Source organism: Bison bison, unplaced genomic scaffold, assembly GCF_000754665.1.
Source record: "Bison bison bison isolate TAMUID 2011002044 unplaced genomic scaffold, Bison_UMD1.0 scf7180017864466, whole genome shotgun sequence".
Classification (NCBI taxonomy): domain Eukaryota; kingdom Metazoa; phylum Chordata; class Mammalia; order Artiodactyla; family Bovidae; genus Bison; species Bison bison.
In genome coordinates, this window is record NW_011495027.1 from 11302473 (window position 1) to 11329749 (window position 27277).

At 37.2% G+C, this 27277-nt stretch overlaps 1 protein-coding gene across 1 annotated transcript in view; it reads left to right on the forward strand.

Annotated features, from left to right (window-relative positions):
* Positions 1–27277, forward strand: part of FNBP1L (formin binding protein 1-like) — a 95122-nt gene that overhangs the window by 31837 nt on the left and 36008 nt on the right. The window contains exons 3-5 of the mRNA XM_010860510.1: positions 19739–19792; positions 21072–21219; positions 21885–21947. Of these exons, the coding sequence (XP_010858812.1) occupies positions 19739–19792; positions 21072–21219; positions 21885–21947 (265 nt within the window). The remainder of the gene's footprint in view (positions 1–19738; positions 19793–21071; positions 21220–21884; positions 21948–27277) is intronic.

Sequence of the window (27277 nt, forward strand, 5' to 3'; positions counted from 1 at the left end):
TTCAATTCTTGTTTCCTCGGTGTCTTGCCCAGCAGTGGGATTGCTGGATCATAGGGCAGTTCTATTTCCAGTTTTTTAAGGAATCTCCACACTGTTCTCCATAGTGGCTGTACTAGTTTGCATTCCCACCAACAGTGTAAGAGGGTTCCCTTTTCTCCACACCCTCTCCAGCATTTATTGCTTGTAGACTTTTAGGTAATTGGTTTGTTTTAGTGACTGGTTTAATTAAATCATTGCCTAGTATCACAAGGAATATTGGCTGGCTAGATCATGAGCATCTTTCATTCCAGAAAGATACTTAAAATTATACAATCAAGAAGCAAAATTCCTGGAAAAAGAAATAACTTGGTAATATTAATAATTTTGTGCTTTACAGTTTTTTCCCCTGAACTTTTTGCGTTAGTAATCTTTCCAAAACATTGATTTCTCCAGTTTCTCATTTCTTCATAGTTTCTAAGACTTACAAAGTGAGTGTGATGAGCTGTGTTTCTTTCTGTCAAAAAGTAGATGTATATTACTGATAAAAGATTCTGGAAAATGTGTTGGGAGATAAAAATTTTAAAGGGAAAATTTTAATCTTAAAACAAATGGAACTTAAGATTTTATTCAAGCAGAAAATCATTGTTGGACCACAACCTGATAACTAGTTTTGCTGCAACTTACTCAATAAAAATCGTGTTTGAAGCCTGAAGACTAGAAAACAGTGTAAGGTTCTAGGTAAAGGGGTTAGGATTCTTTATGTTTTATAGTGACAGAAAAATCCAGCCCACAAGGCACACATGAGTAAGGGTCCAAACATAATTTGATCTGTGGGTCAGATGTGTTCAGGCTCCTGTTTCTTGGCTCTTCTTCCCATTGTTGCCTTTATACTTGTTTTATTCAATACCATCCTTTTTACCCGGTAGCCCTAGATTGCATATCTTCATACTCCCACATCCTGGGGAAGAATGATGATATTTGTTGTGCATTTGAGGGGAGGAGATAGGAAGGGAAAGGGGGAAGGAAGAAAGTGAAAGAAAGGAGAGGGAGGAGATGGAAGGAGAGCAGAGTGCAAGCCTGTATCAGCTTCTCTTCTCCAGAAATCACAGCAAAAGTCTCCTTTTGCTGACCCTGGTTAGATTATATGCTTATCCTGAACAGTTCACTGAAGTGAGAATGTTAGATTGATTTATAGCTAATTAATTGCCCAAAAGAAATATAAGGTAGTGGATCACAGGAGGAAGGGAGATTTTGAGTGATAAACTACATATGCCCACCATTTATAGCAGTTTATTCAAGGAGCTGACTGGTTGTGGCCATGAGATAGAATAGTATGATGAATAGGTTACTTATAATGATATACATACTACTGTTTTGACATGTATTAAAATTGTAGCATCATGCTAATTTCTTGATCCATTTGCATCCTATGTTTTTTTAAAAAAAGTAATTTCCATATGGAAATATAACCAAGGAAGCTACAAGTATATTAATAATTGTGATGATATTTTATCTGCCCAAAAGTTTTGACTTGGGAACTTTACTGTGCAAGAATCTGGAAGCATTAAAGGACCTCTGAAAAGTTAAAATAGCAGTAAAAAGAATGTGTTCATGTGTGAACAATGAAAAATTTCCCTCATTTAATTTTTAATTTGATCTCAACTCTAGCACATTGTTTTCTGGTTTTTAAGTATGCCAGTAAAAGTGAAGAGAACAAATGCTACAGACAATAATACAGAGATGTGATTACAGTGTGAAGTGACAACAAAGATTAAAATATTGCAAAAAACAAGATAAAATGTTTCCAGCTTAAAGGTACCTGTCAGTAAGGAAATGATGAAAAATACTGAGGAGTATACAATTTAAACAAGTCAGATATAGCAGCATATTTAAACTTAAAAGGGTGTTCAGTCTGTCAGTGTGAAAAGCAAGCTGTAGAACTGAAGGTACAGCAAGATGTCCTTGCTTACTTGAGGCTGAGTATATAGCTATGTATAAAATTTGTGTGTATTCTTTTTTTTTTTTTAATTTGTGTGTATTCTGAAGAGATCTAAATGGGATACCCCAAATTGTTTGACCATGGTTACCCCTGGGGAACGAGAGTAGGGGGTGGGAAGGGACAGAACTTATACTTATTACTTGTACTTTTAAATTATTGAAGTTTTTCTAGTGATTATGTAATCTTAAGCAAAGAAGATGATATATTTCAAAGAATATCACCACAAATTTTAAAAGAAAAATTGGTAATTTATAAGGTAAGCTATCAGCAGTATGCTGTATTTAGTTGTCCAGAATAACTTGGGTCTCAAGGGTTTCAGGGTGGCCAAGATTTTAACAGAGTAAAAGACTGTAATCAAACAGCAGACTTGTCTGCCCTTCTATTTTGTGACTGATAATAACAGTTATAATTTTCACTTACTTGCAAAGAGAGATTTTGACAGCACTTCTTTGGAGCAGGAGTGGTTAGAACCCGTGATTACATGGTATGAAAATATACTTTTGTAGTGAGAAAATAGATGCTCTAGTTCAGTGATTTGCATCTTTTTTCTGTCCCAGCAGACTAAAGAAATTTAGTACATGTTCATCCTAACAGTGGTTTTCACTTGCAGTGATTCTCAACAAGAACAGGATTATTGGAAGGTGTTGAGGAATTCCAATAAAGAAGAGTTGGGAGGAGGCTTGTGTAACTTGAAAACCACAACTCCCTTTCCTTTGTCCACATTGATATTTGCTGCTTTGGATGAATACTTAGTAAATAATTGAATTATCAGCTGCTTTTTATAGTGTCTGTTTTGTCCAAAGGGAAGAAGTGTGCCTTGTTTATTTCCTTTTCTTTAATGAGAAAAATTCTTTTGGTTGACTCCCTCCTGTTTTGCTATGGCGGAGGAGGACAACTTCTTTTCATAGTGAGAAGAACTCTTTTTTCCTCCTAAATAATAACTGTATTCAGAATGTTAAATATTTTAAATATACTGCAGGATTAAATTTTGCAATATACTTTTGTAAATATACTATTTATTTGCATAAATTTTCACATGATTTTGGCGCTCCCTCGTTTATTTTCTTCTGTCTTCTATTTGTCTGTTTTGATGGCTTTGGTTTCACTTTATTTAAGTTTTGGTATTCACTTTTGGTAGTGATTTGAGGATGAGAATAAATAAAAAATAAAGCACTAATTATGTTTGGAGACATAGTTATAAACAGTCCAACCATGTCCATTTTGATGGATAATAAGTGGTGACTATGAATCACTTGGTAGAACTTTCCTTTGTTTGTAGACATAAAAAGTAGAAGTTACTCTAATAAATTTATGCTATTGTATATGTATGACAGAGATTGACTAAATTTTCTTATGTGAAAAACTCTGTGCATAATGGTATGTATTATTTTTGTCTAGTAAAAATAATTACAGCAGTAAGTTCTATCATAGAGATTGCTGTATGAAATTATATTTCTCTATTTCACCCCAGATCATTCCTTTTTGGCTCAAATGTGACAGTGTGGTACTGAAAGAAAAATAGATTGGATGACTAAAAATTACTCTTACCTTAACCAGAACAGAAATCTCTCCAGATTTCTTGGATCTTATTTCTGTTTCTGTACCTTGACAACCATGGCGACATAACTGGTACCTCTAGAGCTGAGTGACTATAAGTTGAATGCATGAATGATTGAATGATCTGTGTTTCAGTTTAGTTTAGAAATTAGGATCTCAATATGCTGACCTTTGAACCATGTGCTGCTTTCTATCCATACTTGAGTTTATGTCATATATTATACATCAGTGTGAAGAGATTGCTCTACTAAGAGCTGTCCCCAATATTTAGGATAGGCTTAGATATAGAACAATGTAAATAAAACCAGTTTCTATTTTCTATTTAGTTTTTATTTTCTCATACTTCTTTATCAGAATTTTCTCTTTCTGTGTTTCTGTTTAGTAACAGAAGAACCTAGGGAGCTCATCTTTTGTGCTGACCTATGGAAATTAGAGACTACTGTTTGTTTTTGGTCGGCCATTGTTTTAACTTTTGACGCTTTTGACTTCCCTGAGTGTTTTTTTTTTTTTTTTTTAGAGGATAATTGCTTTACAATGTTGTGTTAGTTTCTGCTGTACAACAGAAAGGCTCATCACCTTAATAAGAATTACAGTCTATTCCTGATTTTTGTATTAAATGTTTTGTTAAATGATGAAGCCAAACCTAATAAATAAAGCATAAAGCTCTTAAGAAAGAAAATAGAGACTTCCTTGGTGGGCCAGTGGCTAAGACTCAGCACTCCCAATGCAGAGGATGTGGGTTTGATCCCTGGTCAGGGAACTAAATCTCACATGCTACAACTAAAAGACCCCACATGTGTCAATTAAAAGACCCTACATGTGACAACGAAGGGCCTGCATGCACCACAACTAAGACCAGGTGCAACCAAATAATATTTTTAAAAAAGAAAATAAGTTCAAACCAGTTGTGTTAAACATTTTGATAGTGAACTTTCCAATGAAAAGGATTTAAAGATCTTCTTTAAACAACTATAAAGAATAAGAAGGTTGTTAATGATGTTGGCTGTATAGATCACTTAGTTAATCTCTTAGCTTTTTCATAATACCTTTAATATTTTTATTTCTAAGTTATTTGTAGCCATTTGAATTGTGTGGCAGTGTCTAAAATGAGATATAATGTTTATTTTATCATCCTAATGTTTAAAATATGGTCACATCAGATAAATTAAGCTGTTTATTTGAATCTAGGACTATGTTGTATAGTTCTTCAAGAATCTAATATTTAGAGGGAAAACAAGTTATCAACTTGCAGAAGAAAATTTCTCTGAAAAGTGTAATACTTAAATATGGGGCAATCTGTTCCTTCCTCGGTCTAAATTGAGCAAATAAAATAATTTTTCTCTTTTCTGTCTTCAACATACCAGAAAATACTCTTCTGAAAGATTTGCAGTTGCCTAGAAATCACATTGTTATGCCTATTGCATCCTAAATAGTAATGAATTGTTGAATATGTTCTTTGAGTATAGAGTAGGAAGCTGATAATATAGATACAGAATACAGAGCCCCATTCACATCTTATGAACTGTGTATCCTTGACATGGTAAAGATAAAGCAAAAGTAGGAACTGGCATTTTTAAGAAATAAGATACTTTGTTCACTTTAATATCCATTGAAACTTGCTTGAATTTCTTCTCCTAGGGCCTTCAGGCGTAAATTCTTTCTTTAAATTTAAATTTATTTATTTTAATTGGAGGCTAATTACTTTACAATATTGTATTGGTTTTGCCATACATCAACATGAACCCACCACAGGCATACACGTGTTCCCCATCCTAAACCCTACTCCCACCTCCCTCCCGTACCATCCCTCTGGGTCATCCCAGTGCACTAGCCCCAAGCATCCTGAATCCTGCATCGAACCTGGACTGGCGATTCGTTTCTTATATGATATTATACATGTTTCAATGCCATTCTCCCAAATCATCCCACCCTTGCCCTCTCCCACAGAGTCCAAAAGACTCTTCTATACATCTGTGTCTCTTTTGCTCTCTCACATACAGGGTTATCGTTACCATCTTTCTAAATTCCATATATATGCGTTAGTATATATATGTAGTATTGGTGTAGTATAGTATTGGTGTTTTTCTTTTTGGCTTACTTCACTCTGTATAATAGGCTCCAGTTTCATCCACCTCATTAGAACTGATTCAAATGTATTCTTTTTAATGGCTGAGTAATACTCAATTGTGTATATGTACCACAGCTTTCTTATCTATTCATCTGTTGATGGACATCTAGGTTGCTTCCATGTCCTGGCTATTATAAACAGTGCTGCAGTGAACATTGGGGTACATGTGTCTCTTTCAGTTCTGGTTTCCTCAGTGTGTATGCCCAGCAGTGAGATTGCTGGATCATAATGCAGTTCTATTTCCAGTTTTTTAAGGAATCTCCATGCTCTTCTCTGTAGTGGCTGTACTAGTTTGCATTCCCACCAACAGTGTAACAGGGTTCCCTTTTCTTCACAGCCTCTCCAGCATTTATTGCTTGTAGACTTTTGGATAGCAGCCATTCTGACTGGCATGAAATAGTACCTCATTGTGGTTTTGATTTGCATTTCTCTGATAATGAGTGATGTTGAGCATCTTTTCATGTGTTTGTTAGCCATCTGTATGTCTTTTGTGGAGAAATGTCTATTTAGTTCTTTGGCCCATTTTTTGATTGGGTCGTTTATTTTTCTGGAATTGAGCTGCAGGAGTTGCTTGTATATTTTTGAGATTAGTTGTTTGTCAGTTGCTTCATTTGCTATTATTTTCTCCCATTCCTAAGGCTGTCTTTTCACCTTGCTTATAGTTTCCTTTGTTGTGCAGAAGCTTTTAATTTTAATTAGGTCTCATTTGTTTATTTTTGCTTTTATTTCCAGTATTCTGGGAGGTGGGTCATAGAGGATCCTGCTGTGATTTATGTCAGGAGACTATTTTGCCTATGTTCTCCTCTAGGAGTTTTATAGTTTCTGGTCTTACGTTTAGATCTTTAATCCATTTTGAGTTTATTTTTGTGTATGGTGTTAGAAAGTGTTCTAGTTTCATTCTTTTACAAGTGGTTGACCAATTTTCCCAGCACCACTTGTTAAAGAGATTGTCTTTAATCCATTCTATATTCTTGCCTCCTTTGTCAAAGATAAGGTGTCCATAGGTGCGTGCATTTATCTCTGGGCTTTCTACTTGTTCCATTGATCAATATTTCTGTCTTTGTGCCAGTACCATACTGTCTTGATGACTGTGGCCTTGTAGTAGAGCCTGAAGTCAGGCAGGTTGATTCCCCCAGTTCCATTCTTCTTTCTCAAGATTGCTTTGGCTATTCGAGGTTTTCTGTATTTTCATACAAACTGTGAAATTATTTGTTCTAGCTCTGTGAAAAATACCATTGGTAGCTTGATAGGGATTGCATTGAATCTATAGATTGCTTTGGGTAGTATACTCATTTTCACTATATTGATTCTTCCAATCCATGAACATGGTATATTTCTCCCTCTATTAGTGTCCTCTTTAATTTCTTTCACCACTGTTTTATAGTTTTCTATAAATAGGTCTTTAGTTTCTTTAGGTAGATATATTCCCAAGTATTTTATTCTTTTCGTCACAATGGTGAATGGAATTGTTTCCTTAATTTCTCTTTCTATTTTCTCATAATTAGTGTATAGGAATGCAGGGGATTTCTGTGTGTTGATTTTATATCCTGCAACTTTACTATATTCATTGCTTAGCTCTAGTAGTTTTCTGGTGGAGTCTTTAGGGTTTTCTATGTAGAGGATCATGTCATCTGCAAACAGTGAGAGTTTTACTTTTTCTTTTCCAATTTGGATTCCTTTTATTTCTTTTTCTGCTCTGATTGCTGTGGCCAAAACTTCCAAAACTATGTTGAATAGTAATGGTGAAAGTGGGCACCCTTGTCTTGTTCCTGACTTTAGAGGGAATGCTTTCAATTTTTCACCATTGAGGATAATGTTTGCTGTGGGTTTGTCATATATAGCTTTTATTATGTTGAGGTATGTTCCTTCTATTCCTGCTTTCTGAAGAGTTTTTATCATAAATGGATGTTGAATTTTGTCAAAGGCTTTCTCTGCATCTATCGAGATAATCATATGGCTTTTATTTTTCAGTTTGTTAATGTGGTGTATTACATTGATTGATTTGCGGCTATTGAAGAATCCTTGCATCCCTGGGATAAAGCTCACTTGGTCATGGTGTATGATCTTTTTAATGTGTTGTTGGATTCTGATTGCTAGAATTTTGTTAAGGATTTTTGCATCTATGTTCATCAGTGATAAAAAAAAATTGAAATCATTTCAAGCATCTTTTCTGACCACAATGCAGTAAGATTAGATCTCAATTACAGGAGAAAAACTATTAAAAATTCCAGCATATGGAGGCTGAATAACACGCTGCTGAATAACCAACAAATCACAGAAGAAATCAAAAAAGAAATCAAAATATCCATAGAAATGAGTGAAAATGAAAACACAACAACCCAAAACCTGTGGGACACTGTAAAAGCAGTGCTAAGGGGAAAGTTCATAGCAATACAGGCATACCTCAAGAAACAAGAAAAAAGTCAAATAAATAACCTAACTCTACACCTAAAGCAACTAGAAAAGGAAAAAATGAAGAACCCCAGGGTTAGTGGAAGGAAAGAAATCTTAAAAATTAGGGCAGAAATAAATGCAAAAGAAACAGAAGAGACCATAGCAAAAATCAACAAAGCCAAAAGCTGGTTATTTGAAAGGATAAATAAAATTGACAAACCATGAACTAGACTCATCAAGAAACAAAGGGACAAAAATCAAATCAATAAAATTAGAAATGAAAATGGAGAGATCACAACAGACAACACAGAAATACAAAGGATCATAAGAGACTAGTATCAACAATTATATGCCAATAAAATGGACAACGTGGAAGAAATGGACAAATTCTTAGAAAAGTACAACTTTTCAAAACTGAACCAGGAAGAAATAGAAAATCTGTAACAGACCCATCACAAGCATGGAAATTGAAAATGTAATCAGAAATCTTCCAGCAAACAAAAGCCCAGGTCCATACAGCTTCACAGCTGAATTCTACCAAAAATTTAGAGAAGAGCTAACACCTATCCTACTCAAACTCTTCCAGAAAATTGCAGAGGAAGGTAAACTTCCAAACTCATTCTGTGAGGCCACCATCACCCTAATAAAAACCTGACAAAGATGCCAGGCATAAATTCTTAAGTCCTCTTATTTATTCTTAATTTATTTTACGATCTGCCACCAGTAGAGGTATATTGAGAATGAAGCATGTCCTTTAAAAAACAAATGCAGTATTCAGAATTTGTCTAATACCACTTGTACCTAATGTGAAATTTACTGTTTTAATCATTTATAAGTGTATATTTCAGCTGTGTTAAGTATATTCATCCTTCTGTGATCAATCCTTAGAACTTAATCATCTTGAGAAACTGAAACTCTGTGTATTAACTCTCCATTTTCCCCTTCTTCTAGGCCCTGGCAATTCCACTTTCTGTTTCTGTGAAATTGACTACTCTAGGTACTGTATAAGTAAAATCATACAGTATTTGTTCTTTGGGGGATGGGTTTATTTCACTTCTATTGTTCAGTTGCTAAATTGTGTACATCTCCTTGCAACCTCATGGACTGCAGCATGCCAGACTTCCCTTCCTTCCCTCATGGACTGCAGCACGCCAGGGAAAGATGGATAGAGATCCATCACTATCTCTTGGAGTTTGCTGAAACTCATGTCCATTGAGACATACATGATGACATACAGTCATCTCATCCTCTGTCACCCCCGTCTCCTCCTGCCCTCAGTCTTTCCCAGCATCAGGGTCTTTTCCAGTGAGTTGGCTCTTCGTGTCAGGTGGCCAAAGTATTTGAGCTTCAGCATCAGTCCTTCTAATGAGTATTCAGGGTTGCTTTACTTTAGGATTGACTGGTTTAGTCTCCTTGATGTCCAGGGAACTCTCAAGAGTCTTCTCTAGCACCACAGTTCAAAAGCATCAGTTCTTTGGCACTCAGCCTTCTTTATGGTCCAAGTCTCACATCTGTACATGACTACTGAAAAAACCATAACTTTGTACGGACCTTTGTTGGCAAAGTGATGTCTTTGCTGCTTTTTAATATGCTCTCTAGGCTTATCATAACTTTCTTCCAAAGAGCAAGCGTCTTTTAATTTCATGGCTGCGGTCACCATCCACAGTGATTCTGGAGCCCAAGAAAATAAAATCTGTCACTGTTTCCACTTTTTCCCTATCTATTTGCCTTGAAGTGATGGGACCAGATGCCATGATCTTAGTTTTTTGAATGTTGAGTTTTAAGCCAGCTTTTTCACTCTCCTCTTTCACTTTCATTAAGAGGCTCTTTAGTTCCTCTTCACATTCTGCCATTAGAGTGGTGTCATCTGTATAGCTGAGGTTGTTGATATTTTTCGTAACAGCCTTGATTCCAGCTTGTGATTCACCCAGCCTGGCATTTCAAATGATGTACCCTGGGTGGAAGTTAAATAAGCAGGGTGACCGTATACAGCCTTGACATACTCCTTTCCTGATTTTGAACCAGTCTGTGCTTCCATGTCTGGTTCTAACCAGGTTGCTTCTTGACCTGCATACAGGTTTCTCAGGAGGCAGGTAAGGTGGTCTAGTATTCCCATCTCTTTAAGAATTTCCCACAGTTTATTTCACTTAGCACAATGTTTTAAGGGTTTATCCGTGTTGGGAAGTATATCAGAATTTCCTTCCTTTTTAAGATTGAATATTACTCCATTGTATGGATAGTACCACATTCTCTTTATCCATTTATCTGTTGATAAGCATTTGGGTTTTTTCCACCTGTTTGGTATTGTGAATAGTGATTCTATGAGCATGGTGTCCAAATATCTGATTCCCTACTTTTAATTCTTTGTGTGTATACCTAGAAGAGGAATTGCTAGATCATATAGTAATTCTGTGTTTAATTTTTTGAGGAGTACCATACTGTTTTTTGCAGTGGGTGATCTAGTTTGCATCCCTACCAGTATGCAAGGGTTCTAATTTCTCTACATCCTTACCAGTGCTTATTATTTTCTGGATGATTCCTTCCTTACTACCTTCCTATACTCCTTCCAGCCTTCCTTCCTCCCTTTTTCCCTTTTTCCCTGCCTGTCTTTTTCTCCATCCACCTGCCCTTTTTGGCTTCTTTTTGTGTGTTGGCTTTATTCTTTCAGTGCAGACTGACTTTTTTGCTGCACATGGCAAGAAACATACTCACCAATTAAGTTTTATGTTTGAGAGATTCAAATCTCATTCTGGCCTCAAAGTTCTGGTACAAAACGTTTTCCATCTCTGGATCACTTAACTGAGACCCTCAAATAAGGTCATCTTTGTTAATCTGGCAACTCTTAAGCATGATAACTGTTAGAGGAAGGGAAATTAAGACAAAAGATACTAGTCAGTCTCAGATATCTAATACTACCCTTTTGCCAGAAGAAATACGAAGTTGGTACAAAAGTTACTGCGGTTTTACATTGTTGAACTTTGCCATTTGATACTAGAATACATTCTTAAATAAATGTTGGTATTATATATCACTTTAATACACTTTTCTTGCATTATGTTTTTTTGCTAATGACTTATTGCTGTTTTATATTTATTTTAGATTAGGGAAATGATGTTAGACAAAAAGCAAATTCAAGAGATTTTTTTTTTGAGTTCAAAATGGGTTATAAAGCAGTAGAGACAATTTGCAACATCAACAGCACATTTGGCCCAGGAACTGCTAACAAACGTTTATACAGGAAAATGGTAGTTCAAGAAGTTTGGCAAAGGAGATGAGAGCTTTTAAGATGAGGAGTGCTATGGCCAGCCATCAGAAGTTGACAGTGACCGATTGAAAACAATCATCAAAGCTGATCCTCTTAAAACTACATGAGAAGTTGCGAAAGAACTCAGTGTTGACCATGCTATGGTCGTTTGGCATTTGAAGCAAATTGGAATAGTGATAAAGTTCAGTAACCAGATGCCTCATGAGCTGACCACAAATGAAAAAAATCATCGTTTTGAAGTGTCATCTTCTCTTATTCTGTGCAACAACAACAATCCATTTCTCATTTGGATTGTGATGTGCAACAAAGTGGATTTTCTATGACAACTGGCAATGACAAACTCGAGGTTGGAGCGAGAAGAAGCTCCAAAGCACCTCCCAAAGCCAGACTTGCTCAAAAAAAGGTCATGGTCACTGGTGGTCTGCTGCCATTCTGATCCATTACAACTTTCTGAATCCTGGTGGAACCATTATATCTGAGAAGAATGCTCAGCAGATTGATGAGATGCACTGAAAACTGCAACGCCTACAGCCGGCATTGAAGAACTGGCCCAGTAGAATGGGCCCAGTTCTTCTCCACGACAATGCCCGACTGCATGTCAGAGAACCAGCTCTTAAAAAGTTGAGCAAATTTGGTTATGAAATGTTGCCTCATCCACCATATTCACCTGACCTCTCGCAAAGCAACTACCACTTCTTCAAGCATCTCAACACTTTTTGCAGGCAAAACACTTCCATAACCAGAAGGAGGCAGAAAATGCTTTCCAAGAGTTCACTGAGTCTTGATGCATGGATTTTTATGCTACAGGAATAAACAAACTTCTTTCTCATTGGCAAAAATGTGTTGATTATAATGGCTCCTATTTTGATTAATAAAGATGTGTTTGAGCCTGAAAAAGAGAAAGTTGATCATTCGTGTCCCACTCTTTGCAACCCCATGGACTAAACAGTTCATAGAATTATCTAGGCCAGAATACTGGAGTGGGTAGCCGTTCCCTTCTCCAGGGAATCTTCCCAACCCAGGGATCGAACCCAGGTCTCCCGCATTGCAGGCAGATTCTTTGCCACAAAGGAAGCCCAAAAATACTGGAGTGGGTAGCCTAACCCTTCGCCAGCAGATCTTCCTGACCCAGGAATTAAACTGGGGTATCCTGCATTGCAGATGTATTCTTTACCAATTGAGCTATCAGGGAAGCTCAGTTTGAGTGTTTGAGGCTAGTTATAATGATTTAAAATTCATGGTCTGAAGCTGCAGTTACTTTCTACCAACCTGATAGTATGATTTGTTCACCCTTTACGAATGATATGGTATTTATCACCTGTTAAACAGCAATTGGAACTTGTTTTTGTTAGTTGCTCAGTCCTGTCTGACCCTTTGCAACCCCGTGGACTGCAGCATGCCAGGCTTCCCTGTCCCACACTATCTCCCAGAGTTTGCTCAAACTCATGTTCATCGAATCAGTGATGCCTTCCAGCCATCTCATCCTCTGTCATCCTCTTCTCCTGCCTTCAGTCTTTCCTAGCTTCAGGGTCTTTTCCAATAAGTCAACTCTTTGTATCAGGGAGCCAAAGAATTGGAGCTTCAGCATCTGTCCTTCCAGTGGATATTCAGGATTGATTTCCTTTAGGATTGACTGGTTTGATCTTGTTGTCTAGGGGACTCTCAAGAGTCTCTTCTCCAGCACCACAACTGAAAGCATCAATTCTTCGGTGCTGAGCCTTCTTTATGGTCCAACTCTCACATCTGTACATGACTACTGGAAAAACCATAGCTTTGACTATATGCACCTGTAGGCAAAGTGATGTCTCTGCTTTTTAATATGCCATCTAGGTTTGTCATAGATTTTCTTCCAAGGAGCAAGTGTTGTTTAATTTCATGGCTGCAAGTCACCATCTGCAGTGATTCTGTAGCCCATGAAAATAAAGTCTGTCACTATTTGCATTTTTCGCCATCTGTTTGCCATGAAGTGATGAGAACGGATACCATGGTCTAAGTTTTTTGAATGTTGAGTTTTAAGCCAGCTTTTTCACTCTTCTCTTTCACTTTTATCAAGAGTCTCTTTAGTTTCTCTTTGTTTTCTGCCGTTAGGATGGTGTCATGGGCATATCTGAGGTTATTGATATTTCTCCCGGCAATCTTGATTCCAGCTTGAGCTTTATCCAGCCCCACATTTTGCATGATGTACTCTGCATATAAGTTAAAATTAGCATGGTGACAATATACAGCCTTGACATACTCCTTTCCCAAATTGGAACCAGGCCGTTGTTCCATATCTGGTTCTAACTGTTGCTTCTTGACCTGCATCAGGTTTTGCAGGAGGCAGATAAGGTGGTCTGATATTCCCATATTCAAGAATTCTCCACAGCTTGTTTTGATCCACATAGTCAAAGACTTTAGCTTAGTCTGTGAAGCAGAAGTAGATGTTTTTCTGGAATTCCCTTGCTTTTTCTATGATCCAACAGATGTTGTCAATTTGATCTCTGGTTCCTCTGCCTTTTCTTAATCCAAGTTGTACATCTGGAAGTTCTCAGTTCACATACTGTTGAAGCCTGCCTTGAAGGATTTTGAGCATTACCTTGCTAGAATGTGAAATGAGTGCAGTTGTGTGGTAGTTTGAACATTGTTTGGCATTGCCCTTCTTTGGAATTGGGATGAAAACTGACCTTTTCCAGTCGTGTGGTCGCTGCTGAGTTTTCCAAATTTGCTGGCATATTGAGTGCAGCACTTGCACAGCATCATCTTTTAGGATTTGAAAGAGCTCAGCTGGAATTCCATCACCTCCATTAGCTTTGTTGTAGTGATGCTTCCTAAGACCCACTTGACTTCAGACTCCAGGGTGTCTGGTTCTAGGTGAGTGATCACACCATTGTCGTTATCCAGGTCATTAAGACCTTTTTTGTACAGTTTTTTGTATTCTTGCCGCCTCCTCTTAATCTCTTCTGTTCTGTTAGGTCCTTACCATTTCTGTCCTTTATTGTGCCCATCTTTGCATGAAATGTTCCCTTGGTATCTCTTAATTTTCTTGAAGAGGTCTCTAGTCTTTCCCATTCTGTTGTTTTCCTCTGTTTCTTTGCATGGCACACTTAGGAAGGCTTTCTTATCTCTCCTTGCTATTCTTTGGAACTCTGCATTCAGATGGGTATATCTTTCCTTTTCTCTTTACCCTTCGCTTTTCTTTTCTCAGCTATTTGTAAGGCCTCCTCAGACAGCCATTTTGCTTTTTTGCATTTCTTTTTCTCGGGGATGGTTTTGATTACCCCCTTCTGTACAGTGTTACAGACCTCCTTTATAGTGCTTCAGACACTCTGTCTCAGATCTAATCCTTTGAATCTATTTGTCACTTCCACTGTAAAATCATAAAGGATTTGATTTAGGTCATACCTGAGTGACCTAGTGGTTTTCCCTACTTTCTTCAATTTAAGTATGAATTTTGCGGTAAGGAGCTGATCTGAGCCACAGTCAGCTCCAGGTCTTGTTTTTGCTGACTGTACGGCTTATCCATCTTCAGCTGCAAAGAATATAATCAGTCTGATTTTGGTATTGACCATCTGGTGATGTCCATGTGTTGAGTTATCTCTTGTGTTGTTGGAAGAGAATGTTTGCTGTGACCAGTGTGTTCTCTTGGCAAAACTTTGTTAGCCTTTGCACCGCTTCATTTTATTCCAAGGCCATACTTTCCTGTTACTCCAGATATCTCTTGACTTCCTACTTTTGCATTCTAGACCCCTGTGATGAAAAGGACATCTTTGTTTGGTGTTAGTTCTAGAAGGTCTTTTAGGTCTTCATAGAACTGTTTAACTTCAGCTTCTTCTGCATCAGTGATTGGGACATAGACTTGGATTACTGGATATTGAATGGTTTGCCTTGGAAAGCAACTGAGATCATTCTGTCCTTTTTGAGATTGCATCCAAGAACTGCATATTGGACTCTCTTGTTGAGTATGAGGGCTACTCCATTTCTTTTAAGGGATTCTTGCCCACAGTAGTAGATATAGTGGTCATCTGAATTAAATCCACCCATTCCCGTCAGTTTTAGTTCACTGATTCCTAAAATGTCAGTGTTCATTCTTGCCATCTCCTGTTTGACCACTTCCAATTTACCTTGATTAATGGACTTAACATTCCAGGTTCCAGTGGAATATTGAATTAAAACTCAGAGCCTCTCAGATGTTGAAACATTAAAAATGTAAAAGTGATTTATGTGCCTTAAACATTTTTTTTACATTTTACTACTTTCAGAACTGTGAAATGCAGTTTAAATAAAAGTGAATTAATGTTTTTAGAAATTATTTGGAAAGCTTATAATTTTCACTGAAGTTCAACTATAAACATGACAAAACTAGAATGGATAAATATTAAAATCCAGAATTTAAATATAAGTTAAGTAGTATGATATGTTTAATACCACATAGAATATATAGGGAATACTGTAATTTTTAGAGAAGCCCATTAAATTTAGAAGCCTTCTCAGACTACTGAAGAGTATTAGTTTTTCTGTATCCGTGATGCATGATCCTAAGGTACTGAGAAAACATGAATGAAAGACACATGCATCAAAGCAAAGTAGTAGCTTATCTATGACATCTATTATAACATATATCTGTATAAACCTTTAATTCCTGATTTATAACACAATACTCAAAACATGTGTTAAAAACTACTTTTCATAATTGGTTGTTTGGAGAGTCTCTGAATTTAGAAGAATGGGAAATTTTTTTCATAAACAGCCTAGGGAAACTGACACTAAGGGCAGATTTTTAGAAAATTTTTATTTTATATTGGAGTATAGTTGATTAACAATGTTGTATTAGTTTCAAGTGTACAGCACAGTGATTCAGTTACACATACAAATGTATCCATTCTTTTCCTTTTCCATTTAGTTTATTACAGAGTATTGAGCTGAGTTCCCTGTACTATAAAGTAGGTACTTATTGGCTATCTATTTTAAATATAGCATTGTGTACCTGTCAATCTCAAACTCCCAATCTATCCCACCCCCTCCCTTTTCTCTCCTGGTAACTATAAGTTTTTCTCTTAAGTCTGTGACTCTGTGTCTGTTTTGTAAAGAAGTCTTTTGTAATAAGCGATATCATATGATATATGTCTTTCTTTGTCCTCCTTTTAGTATGATAATCTTCAGGTCTATCCATGTTGCTACAACTGGCATTATTTCATTATTTTTAATGGCTGAGTAATACTCTGGGGGGGGGTGTATAAACTTTATCCATTCATCTGTCGGTGGATATTTAGGTTGCTTCCATGCCTTAGCTATTGTAAACAGTGCTGCAGAGAACATTGAGGTGCATGTATTCGTTCAAACCATGTTCTTCTCTGGATATATGCTCAGGAGTGGGATTGCTATATCATATGGTAGCTCAGTTTTCAGTTTCTTAAGGAACCATACTGTTCTCCATAGTAACTGCACCAATTTACATTCTCACTAACAGTGTCGGAGAGTTCTAAGGGCAGACTTCTTGAGAGAGATTAATTGCCTAAAGTATTTTTAGTTTAGGAGCAACGTGCATGTTTTACCCTTACATACTTAACGTAAGCCAGAGATTTATTTGACCTAATAAGCGTATTATGTTAAAAATTCAAAGCAGGGATTTGTAGGACTTAGTAACCAATCACACCTTGGAATGAATTTTTGCTGACTTCAGACTGTTTCCTTAGAAAGCCCAACTGAGATCAGATGCTTTGAGGAACATCTTTTTTTTGCGGGGATAAATTCTCTTGGTATGCTTTTATCATACTTTTTTTTTTAATTAGAAAAATTGTAATACATTAAATATGAATCACTTCTCAGTCCCCCTCCCTAGAAATATTAGTAATTTGTTGTGTCGTCATCTCCTAGCAGAAGTTTTGATTTAGTGGACTACAAGAACATTTTGAATTATGCTATAGTTTCTCTAATGGCAGGGTTCACTTGGATGGAGTCTTTATTGTCTTATATATGGTTTCTAAGGGCTTTACTGGTCCTTGGGAAGAGTTGCCTGTAGGTGGGTAACTTTTACAGAAGAGATGCAAGAGCAATTTTAAAAAATTGCTGAGTTTTAAGCCGGCATGCTCAAAAGGTAAACGTATTATTACTTTCTTCTTCCCCTTCCCTCTTGTGGTATAGGTGCTCTTCCCCAGAAGCTAGAGATCAAATTAGTGTTGTTTAGGCTATGTTTAAAGTATGAGTATCTTAAGACTTTAGTGTTAATGTCTGTGGCAGTAGCCATAGTCTTTCAAGTGTCAGAAGCCCAAATTATATTGGTTTAAGCAAAGAAAAAAATGTATGGCTTATGTAACTGAAAAGTTTAGGGATCTGGGTACTCAGAAAAGTAAGAATTTCTTTTTCTCCTGATTTTTCTATCCTCTCTGTTGATATAATTCCCAAGTAGCCTCTTTAGGGTTGTGTCCTATCAATTTAACTTTAGAATAAAGAGAACATATTGATAAACAACAAGGACCTACTTACTGTGTAGCATAGGGAACTCAGTGCTATATTCTATAATAATCTAAATGGTAAAAGAATTTGAATGAGAATAGATACATTTAAAGTTATAACTGGGCTTCCCTGGTGGCTCAGATGTAAAAGACTCTGCCTGCAGTGTCAAGAGACCTGGGTTCGATCCCTGGGTCAGGAAGATCCCCTGGAGAAAGAAATGGTAACTGAATCACTTTGCTCTGCACCTGAAACTAAAACCACATTGTTAATCAACTGCACTCCAATATAAAATAAAAATTTTAAAAGAGAACATCTCTTACCAAGAATTTCAGGAGAAATTTTAGGATTGACTTTGGCATGGATTTATGGATCTGAAAGTGTTCCTGTGGGACTTCCCTCATGGTCCAGTGGTTAAGACTGTGCTTCCACTGCAGCAGGCCTAGGTTCAATCCCTGGTGGGGGGAACTAAGATCCCACATGCCATAGGATGTGGCCAAAAAAAGAAAAAGGTGTTCCTGAACTGTTACATGTGGCCAGCACACCACAACTACATAGGCATGACAATAGAGGAGCTGTAGTTTAGGATATACTCAGTTGTACTAGAATAATAACTCCCAAATCTCATGGGCTAAGCAGAAAAAGCTTATTTCTTGCTCATGCAGTCAGCCACAAGGCTAGGTGATAATGCTCTAGTAGTCCATGTGGTAACTGAAGAATTCATATTATTTTCATCTTTATCTTAACATGAAACTTCCACAGTTCTTCTGCAGAGAATGAGGAAGCCCGAGGTATGAGCCATAAAGCTTTAGCTTGGTATTTACACAAAAGTTACAGCCCATTATACAGAATTAGCCACAACTGGAAGTGGGCTGGAAAATGTATGAAATAACAAGGTTTTTTTGGTGAGCAGAAATGTGTCTGCTACAAACTGTTACAGAATAAAATAGCATAGTAAGTGATGTAGGTATGCAAAGACAGTGTGTTGATTATAACCTGTAATTCTAAATAATGCTTGAAATGCTGATGTACAAAAAACTGTTCACAATTTGACACTACTTGCTCTTTGGAATGTTCTTTGCCCAAATTTGACTTGTTTTTGTTTAAAGTAATTTATGGATTCATGGTTTAAAATCACTGACTTTAAAAGTAATTTCTGGAATGCAATCAATTTATAGGTTGGAGACTGTAGTTATAACCATAATACCATAAATTAATCAATTACCTCATAATTGCTAATTTCCATGAATATTATAGTTTCAGTTTCAATTCAGTTTAGTCTCTCAGTCGTGTCCGACTCTGCAACCCCATGAATCGCAGCACGCCAGGCCTCCCTGTTCATCACCATATCCCGGAGTTCACTCAAACTCACATCCATCGAGTCGGTGATGCCATCCAGCCGTCTCATCCTCTGTAGTATATCTCAAATTATTTGTGATAACGGACTAGATTCTTTTAAAGTGTCTACTGATGCTTTTATAAAATACAAAAAGTTTTGAATACTTGAAAAATGATGTAAAAAGAGACATGAAATGCCCTACATTTTTTGCTGTTGGATTCAACATTTATAAAATTACTCTCAACTTCTGTACTTAGCTTGTTGTGGATCGGTAATGAAGAGTAAGTGGACTTTTACTTAGTCTATGGATCATGTTTTGAGGAGCATGCTATAAAGGACTGTGGTTAGTGCTTTGCAAATACTGTCTCCTTTAATTCTCATATATGGGGTAGAGGTTACTGTTACCATCATTTATAGAAAACGGGGCATAGAGAGGGGTTTTATGTGACCCATGTAGTCCAGTTTGACTCCAGAGTCCGTGTGCTTGTCTGCCTCTGATTTTGCAGAGATGAAATGATAGATGATCATGTTACTGTGTTAATTACTTTACATCATTAAATTCTTGGTTTAATGAAATTGGAGACTTTTAGAATGTAAGTCAATTTCGACAACAGCATTTTTAACAAATTTTAAAAAATCTTCCTGTAGAAATCTGGTTAAGAAGTACTGTCCCAAACGTTCCTCCAAAGATGAAGAGCCAAGGTAAATTATATACCTATTTATTATTGCTTATGAAAATTTAAAAGAGTATATTTTTGTTATTTAGTAAAATAAATATTATACTATTAGCTTTTTATAAAAATTTTAACAAGATTTGTATCATAATAAAAAATTATGTTTATGACAGAGGAAAGTACTATTTTTTCTTATGAGAATGCATATTTCAGTGGGCTTGATGATAGCTTTTTAGGATAGTTGATGTATGAGTTCTAAGTAATAGGTGGATTGGGACTCCACTTGAATGAATGTAGTCTCCAGAAGAGAAGGGTATTTTTTTCCATACTTTATTTTGTAGTTGTCAGCTTGTTAGATTCTTGATTTTTCTTTTACAAATAGTAAAACAATTTAGCTGGTTGGGTTAAAGGGGTAATGAAAAGGAATAGGTTTTCAGAGTAATTTTGGAACTCTGAATAAATGTTTAGGGATTGCCTACAAGCTTTCTGGCATTCTTACACGCGGGGATACGTGGATGGTTGTAAAATGCAGAAACAAAAAGAAACTGGATGGTTGTAAAATGCAGAAACAAAGACTAAACTTAAAACAACTTTGTGTATGATTGTCAGTTATTTAGAGGAGTCTTTGGTTTAGTGTTAATGGAGTCCTGTCTGAGCTGTGTGCCTTCAGCTTACATAAGAGCGTTCTGGCAGTGTATTCAAGTAGATCTATACATTTTAATAGAGTTATTTTCTTTGTCTCTCTCCTTCCCTCCACACACATTTCTTTTTACCCTTATTTCTGCCCCTTCTTACCCTCTGTGGTGCCAACCAAAGTGGCACCTCACTTCCATTCAGGATGTGGGCAGGCATACAGGCAGCTGTGTCCAGAGCTGATAGCAAAATTGTTTGTAGATCACCCATCGAGATGCATTTGAGTGGTATGATTGGCAGGTTCTGTCCTGGAGAGCAAGCACATCATCTCTGCAACAGGCTCAGCTGCCAAGCCTAGGAATCCAACCAAGTTCATTCCCAAGCTCAGGCCAGTCAGTTGGCAACGTAAGAGATTCCAGTATGCCAAAAGAGCCTGCAGGTAGTATTCTTATTATTTTTTGACCCCCAAATCCTTTTATTGATAAATTATGACTACCTGGAAATATATAAACATGTACAACTTGAGCTTAAGGCAGAGCTTAATTTAGAGCTAGTAGCTGAGATTTAGGATGCATATGTTAAAATTGGTTAAGTGTCAGGTTTGATCTGTATCTCACAAAAATATTTGTAATGAGAATAAAAATAAATTTTGCCATTTTTAATGTTTTTGTCAGGTTTACTTCGTGTATAGCCTTTTTTAACATCCTTAACGAGTTAAACGACTATGCAGGACAGCGAGAAGTAGTAGCAGAAGAAATGGCCCACAGAGTTTATGGTGAATTAATGAGATATGCTCATGATCTGAAAACTGAAAGAAAAATGGTAATTTTTTTGTCATTTTTATACAGTTATAATAGCATATAATGTTTTCACAGAAATGAAGTAATTACTTTGCCTTTTAAAATTATGTATGTTCATTCAGCATGAACTGGTTTTCTATTTCACTACATTTCTTCTAGCTTAAATTATCTCAAGACATTCTTGCTAATTTGTGATCATTTTGGATTTAAGACTGAGGTTTGGTAAACTCTAGCCAGCATGCCAACTCTAGCTTACTGCCTGTTTTTGTTTCCTAGTTAGCATGAGCTCAGAATGGTTTTTACATTTTTAGATAGTTACTTACATATTGCGGGTGGCCACTTTTGCATTACATTAGCAGAGTTGAATATTTGCAAGAGACCACGTGGTTTCCGACACCTAAAATATTTATCTGACCCATTATAAAAAACTTTTTCTACCCCTATTCTCTATAATCATGTATTTTTCTAGAGATTATATGTCTTAAAAATTATATTTGAAGTATTTAAATAATATTCTAGGAAATGCATTTTAGAGAGTTTTTGTCTTCCTGAGTCTTGATAAAGTTACATAATTAGTACCTTGAAAGTAAATTAAGTGAAAAGTCTTTTGGGAGAGGCCTTTAGACTTTAATTGGTGTTTAAATGTAATTTTAAAATTTGTGTTTTTTTGGTTGTTATCACCTTTAGCATCTTCAAGAGGGACGAAAAGCTCAGCAATACCTCGACATGTGTTGGAAACAGATGGATAATGTGAGTTATAATGTTTTCATGTTTGACATAAATTTTCGTAGACTGACTTAGCCCTGAATTCTCTTATGTGTGTTCCTGCTCAGTTGCTCGTTGGTGTCCAACTCTTTGCAACCCCATGGACTGGAGCCTGTCAGGCTCCTCTGTCCTTGAAATTTTTCATGCAGGAATACTCGAGTGGGTTGCCATTTCGTACTTGAGGAAATCTTCCCGCCCCAAGAAACAAACCCATGTCTCCTGTCATTGGCAGGCAGAGTCTTTACTACTGTGTCACCTGGGAAGCCAAGTTCTCTTGTTTCTTATCTATTTGAGTTTAATATTTCTCATTGTAGTAGTATTCTTAATTTGACACTGATGTAAATAGAGAATGTGAGATCAGTGTGTCCATTTTCCTTTTTTTTTTTTCCCTGTATGGTTCTGTACTTTGTAACAACTCTGTAATCTTCAGGTATTTGTAGACATTTAGGAAGATTCTTTTTGTCTTTGCAGTTGTTATTGTAAAGTATTGGTAGAGGATAGAAATAATAAGGAAATAGTGATATATCTTAGAAGACCATTTGACTGAGACAAAGAGAACCTGGGTTCTAGTTCGCCTTTCCCTTAGCATCTGATTTTTTTCATGACTTCATCTTTAGTAAATGAAAAATGAAGACAGCAGACTAGATAATATAAAATGTTTCTTCCAGTTCACTGGATCTCTAATAATGTAAATGTAAGATTCTAATCAGTGCTGATTGAGAATTCTTAGGTATATTAATAGTCTGTTTTGATTTTTGTTTTGATTTTATTTCTGATTGGTTGCAGCAAGACTTTAAGGGACTGTTTACATTTATTAAATTTAAAATTGCCTTAACTAGCATCCTTAGTACTGCCACCTAATGAGTGTGTATGTGTGTGTGTCTTTCATTTGCACAAAATAACAAACTCCTACACTCAGGAGTTATTGGTTCCTTTAAAGACTGGAGTTGACACAAATCATTCCTGTTGATACGTGCTGATTTACCTTTAGAATAATTGTTACTAAGCATAGTTGTAAGAGTCATAAGAAAGCATCAAAAAATGTAGGAGAGATTTAAGACATTGACAGTATTATGAAATAAAGGTGAGTTCAACTCAACTCAGGTATATTGAAGATACCCACAATATGTATTGAGTTTGATACAAAAGCAAATATGATAATGATCTTGTTTTTGTGGAACCTACAGTATAGTGAGAGACACACAAATACAATTTTTGTGTAATATGGAGAAATATATGCAGGATTCATTTTCTAGTCCCATGTCTTCATGTCTAATCAAGGAAATGAAATTGTAAAATGTCTAACACATTTGAAATAATTGACAGGAGATTTAAAGAACTAGCAGGGGTAGGTTGAATTAGTGATGGAGTATTGAATATTGATGGAAAAAAATTGACAGTTGTTATTGCTGGGAGAAATATCAATAACCTCAGATATGCAGATGACACCACCCGTATGGCAGAAAGTGAAGAGGAACTCAAAAGCCTCTTGATGAAAGTGAAAGTGGAGAGGGAAAAAGTTGGCTTAAAGCTCAACGTTCAGAAAACGAAGACCATGGCATCTGGTCCCATCACTTCATGGGAAATAGATGGGGAAACAGTGGAAACAGTGTCAGACTTTATTTTTCTGGGCTCCAAAATCGCTGCAGATGGTGACTGCAGCCATGAAATTAAAAGATGCTTGCTCCTTGGAAGGAAAGTTATGACCAACATGGATTGCATATTCAAAAGCAGAGACATTACTTTGCCAACAAAGGTTCGTCTAGTCAAGGCTATGGTTTTTCCAGTGGTCATGTATGGATGTGAGAGTTGGACTGTGAAGAAGGCTGAGTGCCGAAGAATTGATGCCTTTGAACTGTGGTGTTGGAGAAGAGTCTTGGGAGTCCCTTGGACTGCGAGGAGATCCAACCAGTCCATTCTGAAGGAGATCAGCCCTGGGATTCCTTTGGAAGGAATGATGCTGAAGCTGAAACTCCAGTACTTTGGCTACCTCATGCGAAGAGTTGACTCATTGGAAAAGACTCTGATGCTGGGAGGGCTTGGGGGCAGGAGGAGAAGGGGACGACAGAGGATGAGATGGCTGGATGGCATCACTGACTCGATGGACGTGAGTCTGAGTGAATTCTGGGAGTTGGTGATGGACAGGGAGGACTGGCATGCTGCGATTCATGGGGTCGCAAAGAGTCAGACACGACTGAGCGGCTGATCTGATCTGAAGACACTATAAAAGTACTTTTGTGTATATGCATTGCCTCAGATTATACCAAAATTGGTAGCTATAGCTGTTCAATTTGAAAACACATCTCTGAACTGAGTTTCAGATAATTCAGTGTGAAATGTAATCTTCACAGGAAAGTGACATTCCGCATTTTATGCATATTCAGATATATTTATGCTTTGAATAAATTTTAAGTATCATTTGATGTCTCATACTAATCAAAATAGTAAGTGCATTTTAAAGTTTTTATAAGAAATTTCTTACATCAAATTTTTAAATTTGATGTAACTTACAGGTATTCCTGGTACTAGCTATAAGGTCAGCTGAGCTAACTCAGACATCTTTTGGCTCCAGAGGCATGCATGCTCATTCTCTTCAGTATTGTCCATCTCTTTGCAACCCTATAGACGGTGGCCCGATAGACTCCTCTGTCCATGGGGATTCTCCAGGCAAGAATATTGGAGTGGGTTGCCACTCCCTCCTCCAAGGATCTTCCTGACCCAGGGATTGAACCTGTGTCTCTTGGCAGGTGGGTTCTTTACCACTAGTGCCACCTGGGAAGCACTTGGTTACAAATACCTAGATATAACAGCTAAAATATTTTTTATTGTATGTTAAGCTCAGCAGAAAGCTCTTACCTGAAAGAAAGGGAAATCTCTTAACTGTTGGAAGCTAAGGATAATCTAAAAGCCAGAGCAATAGGTGTAAGAGGTGATACAATGGCATTTGAAAAGTGATTCCAGAGGTGTTGGGGTATGGTTTACAGGACCTTGCTAAGGGCTTGGTATTTAGTACTGACAAAAGGACAGAGTTTAGGTTTTTAGCTCTATGTGAAGAGTTGGAACTGAAATCCCTGTATAAAGTTTGAATCTTTGAAGGGTTAAACCTTTAGTGAAAAGTGGCAGGAACTCTGGACAGGCCAAGGGAGACAACAGAGAACCTTGTCTCTATCTGAAGGTCAAGGAGTGGGAGGTAACCTGTGAGAAGGTTAAACCTTTTGACCTTGTAGTTAATGAGATTTGCACTATCTGAATAGTTTTGTAATGCCCAAGACAAAAAATTGACCTTGTAACTGGTTAGGTAAACAGAAAATGTTGACATCCTGTGCTTTCTTCTTAGTAATTCTCAGAATACAGGTAGCAAGGTATATGTTTTCCAGACAAGAAGTTGGAAGAATTTCCTCTGTGGAATTTAATTAGGTTTAGAGGAAAAGACTTAAAGATACAGACACCATGGTTTCTCCAAGGAAACTCCAAAGCTAACTTAAAGCCAGTTAGCTTTTCAAATAAGAAGAGCAGATTGGCAGAAATCTCCAGACATAAACAGCAAAGTATACAGGGGGGAAAAAAAAAGCAACTTTGAAGAAACAGTGACTATGAAAGGAAATAGAAATTAAAAATGAAAAGCAAACAAGCCAAACACCCAGAACTATTATTAACATTTTTCATAGGGAATAGAGAAATGATTACATCCCTGAAATAGGAACAAGATACTATTAAGAAAGGAACATACAAAGAACAAAAAAGAACTTTATGAAAAGCTGACTGGAAAGAATGAAATTGAAAAAGTCTTCAGTTCAGTTCAGTCGCTCAGTCGTGTCCGATTCTTTGCGACACCATGAATTGCAGCACGCCAGGCCTCCCTGTCCATCACTAACTCCCGGAGTTCACTCAGACTCACGTCCATCGAGTCAGTGATGCCATCCAGCCATCTCATCCTCTGTCGTCCCCTTCTCCTCCTGCCCCCAAGCCCTCCCAGCATCAGAGTCTTTTCCAATGAGTCAACTCTTCGCATGAGGTAGCCAAAGTACCAGAGCTTCAGCTTCAGCATCATTCCCTCCAAAGAAATCCCAGGGCTGGTTTCCTTCAGAATGGACTGGTTGGATCTCCTCGCAGTCCAAGGGACTCCCAAGACTCTTCTCCAACACCACAGTTCAAAGGCATCAATTCTTCGGCACTCAGCCTTCTTCACAGTCCAACTCTCACATCCATACATGACCACTGGAAAAACCATAGCCTTGACTAGACGGACCTTTGTTGGCAAAGTAATGTCTCTGCTTTTGAATATGCTATCTAGGTTGGTCATAACTTTCCTTCCAAGGAGTAAGCGTCTTTTAATTTCATGGCTGCAATCACCATCTGTAGTGATTTTGGAGCCCAGAAAAATAAAGTCTGACACTGTTTCCACTGTTTCCCCATCTATTTCCCATGAAGTGGTGGGACCAGATGTCATGATCTTCGTTTTCTGAACGTTGAGCTTTAAGCCAACTTTTCCACTCTCCACTTTCACTTTCATCAAGAGGCTTTTGAGTTCCTCTTCACTTTCTGCCATAAGGGTGGTGTCATCTGCATATCTGAGGTTATTGAGATTCTCCCAACAATCTTGATTCCAGCTTGTGCTTCTTCCAGCCCAGCGTTTCTCATGATGTACTCTGCATAGAAGTTAAATAAGCAGGGTGACAATATACAGCCTTGACGTACTCCTTTTCTTATTTGGAACCAGCCTGTTGTTCCGTGTCCAGTTCTAACTGTTGCTTCCTGACCTGCATACACATTTCTCAAGAGGCAGATCAGGTGGTCTGGTATTCCCATCTCTTTCAGAATTTTCCACAGTTTATTGTGATCCACACAGTCAAAGGCTTTGGCATAGTCAATAAAGCAGAAATAGATGTTTTTCTGGAACTCTCTTGCTTTTTCGATGATCCAGCGGATGTTGGCAATTTGATCTCTGGTTCCTCTGCCTTTTCTAAAACCAGCTTGAACATCAGGAAGTTCACGGTTCACGTATTGCTGAAGCCTGGCTTGGAGAATTTTGAGCATTACTTTACTAGCGTGTGAGATGAGTGCAATTGTGTGGTAGTTTGAGCATTCTTTGGCATTGCCTTTCTTTGGGATTGGAATGAAAACTGACCTTTTCCAGTCCTGTGGCCACTGCTGAGTTTTCCAAATTTGCTGGCATATTGAGTGCAGCACTTTCACAGCATCGTCTTTCAGGATTTGAAATGGCTCCACTGGAATTCCATCACCTCCACTAGCTTTGTTTGTAGTGATGCTTTCTAAGGCCCACTTGACTTCACATTCCAGGATGTCTGGCTCTA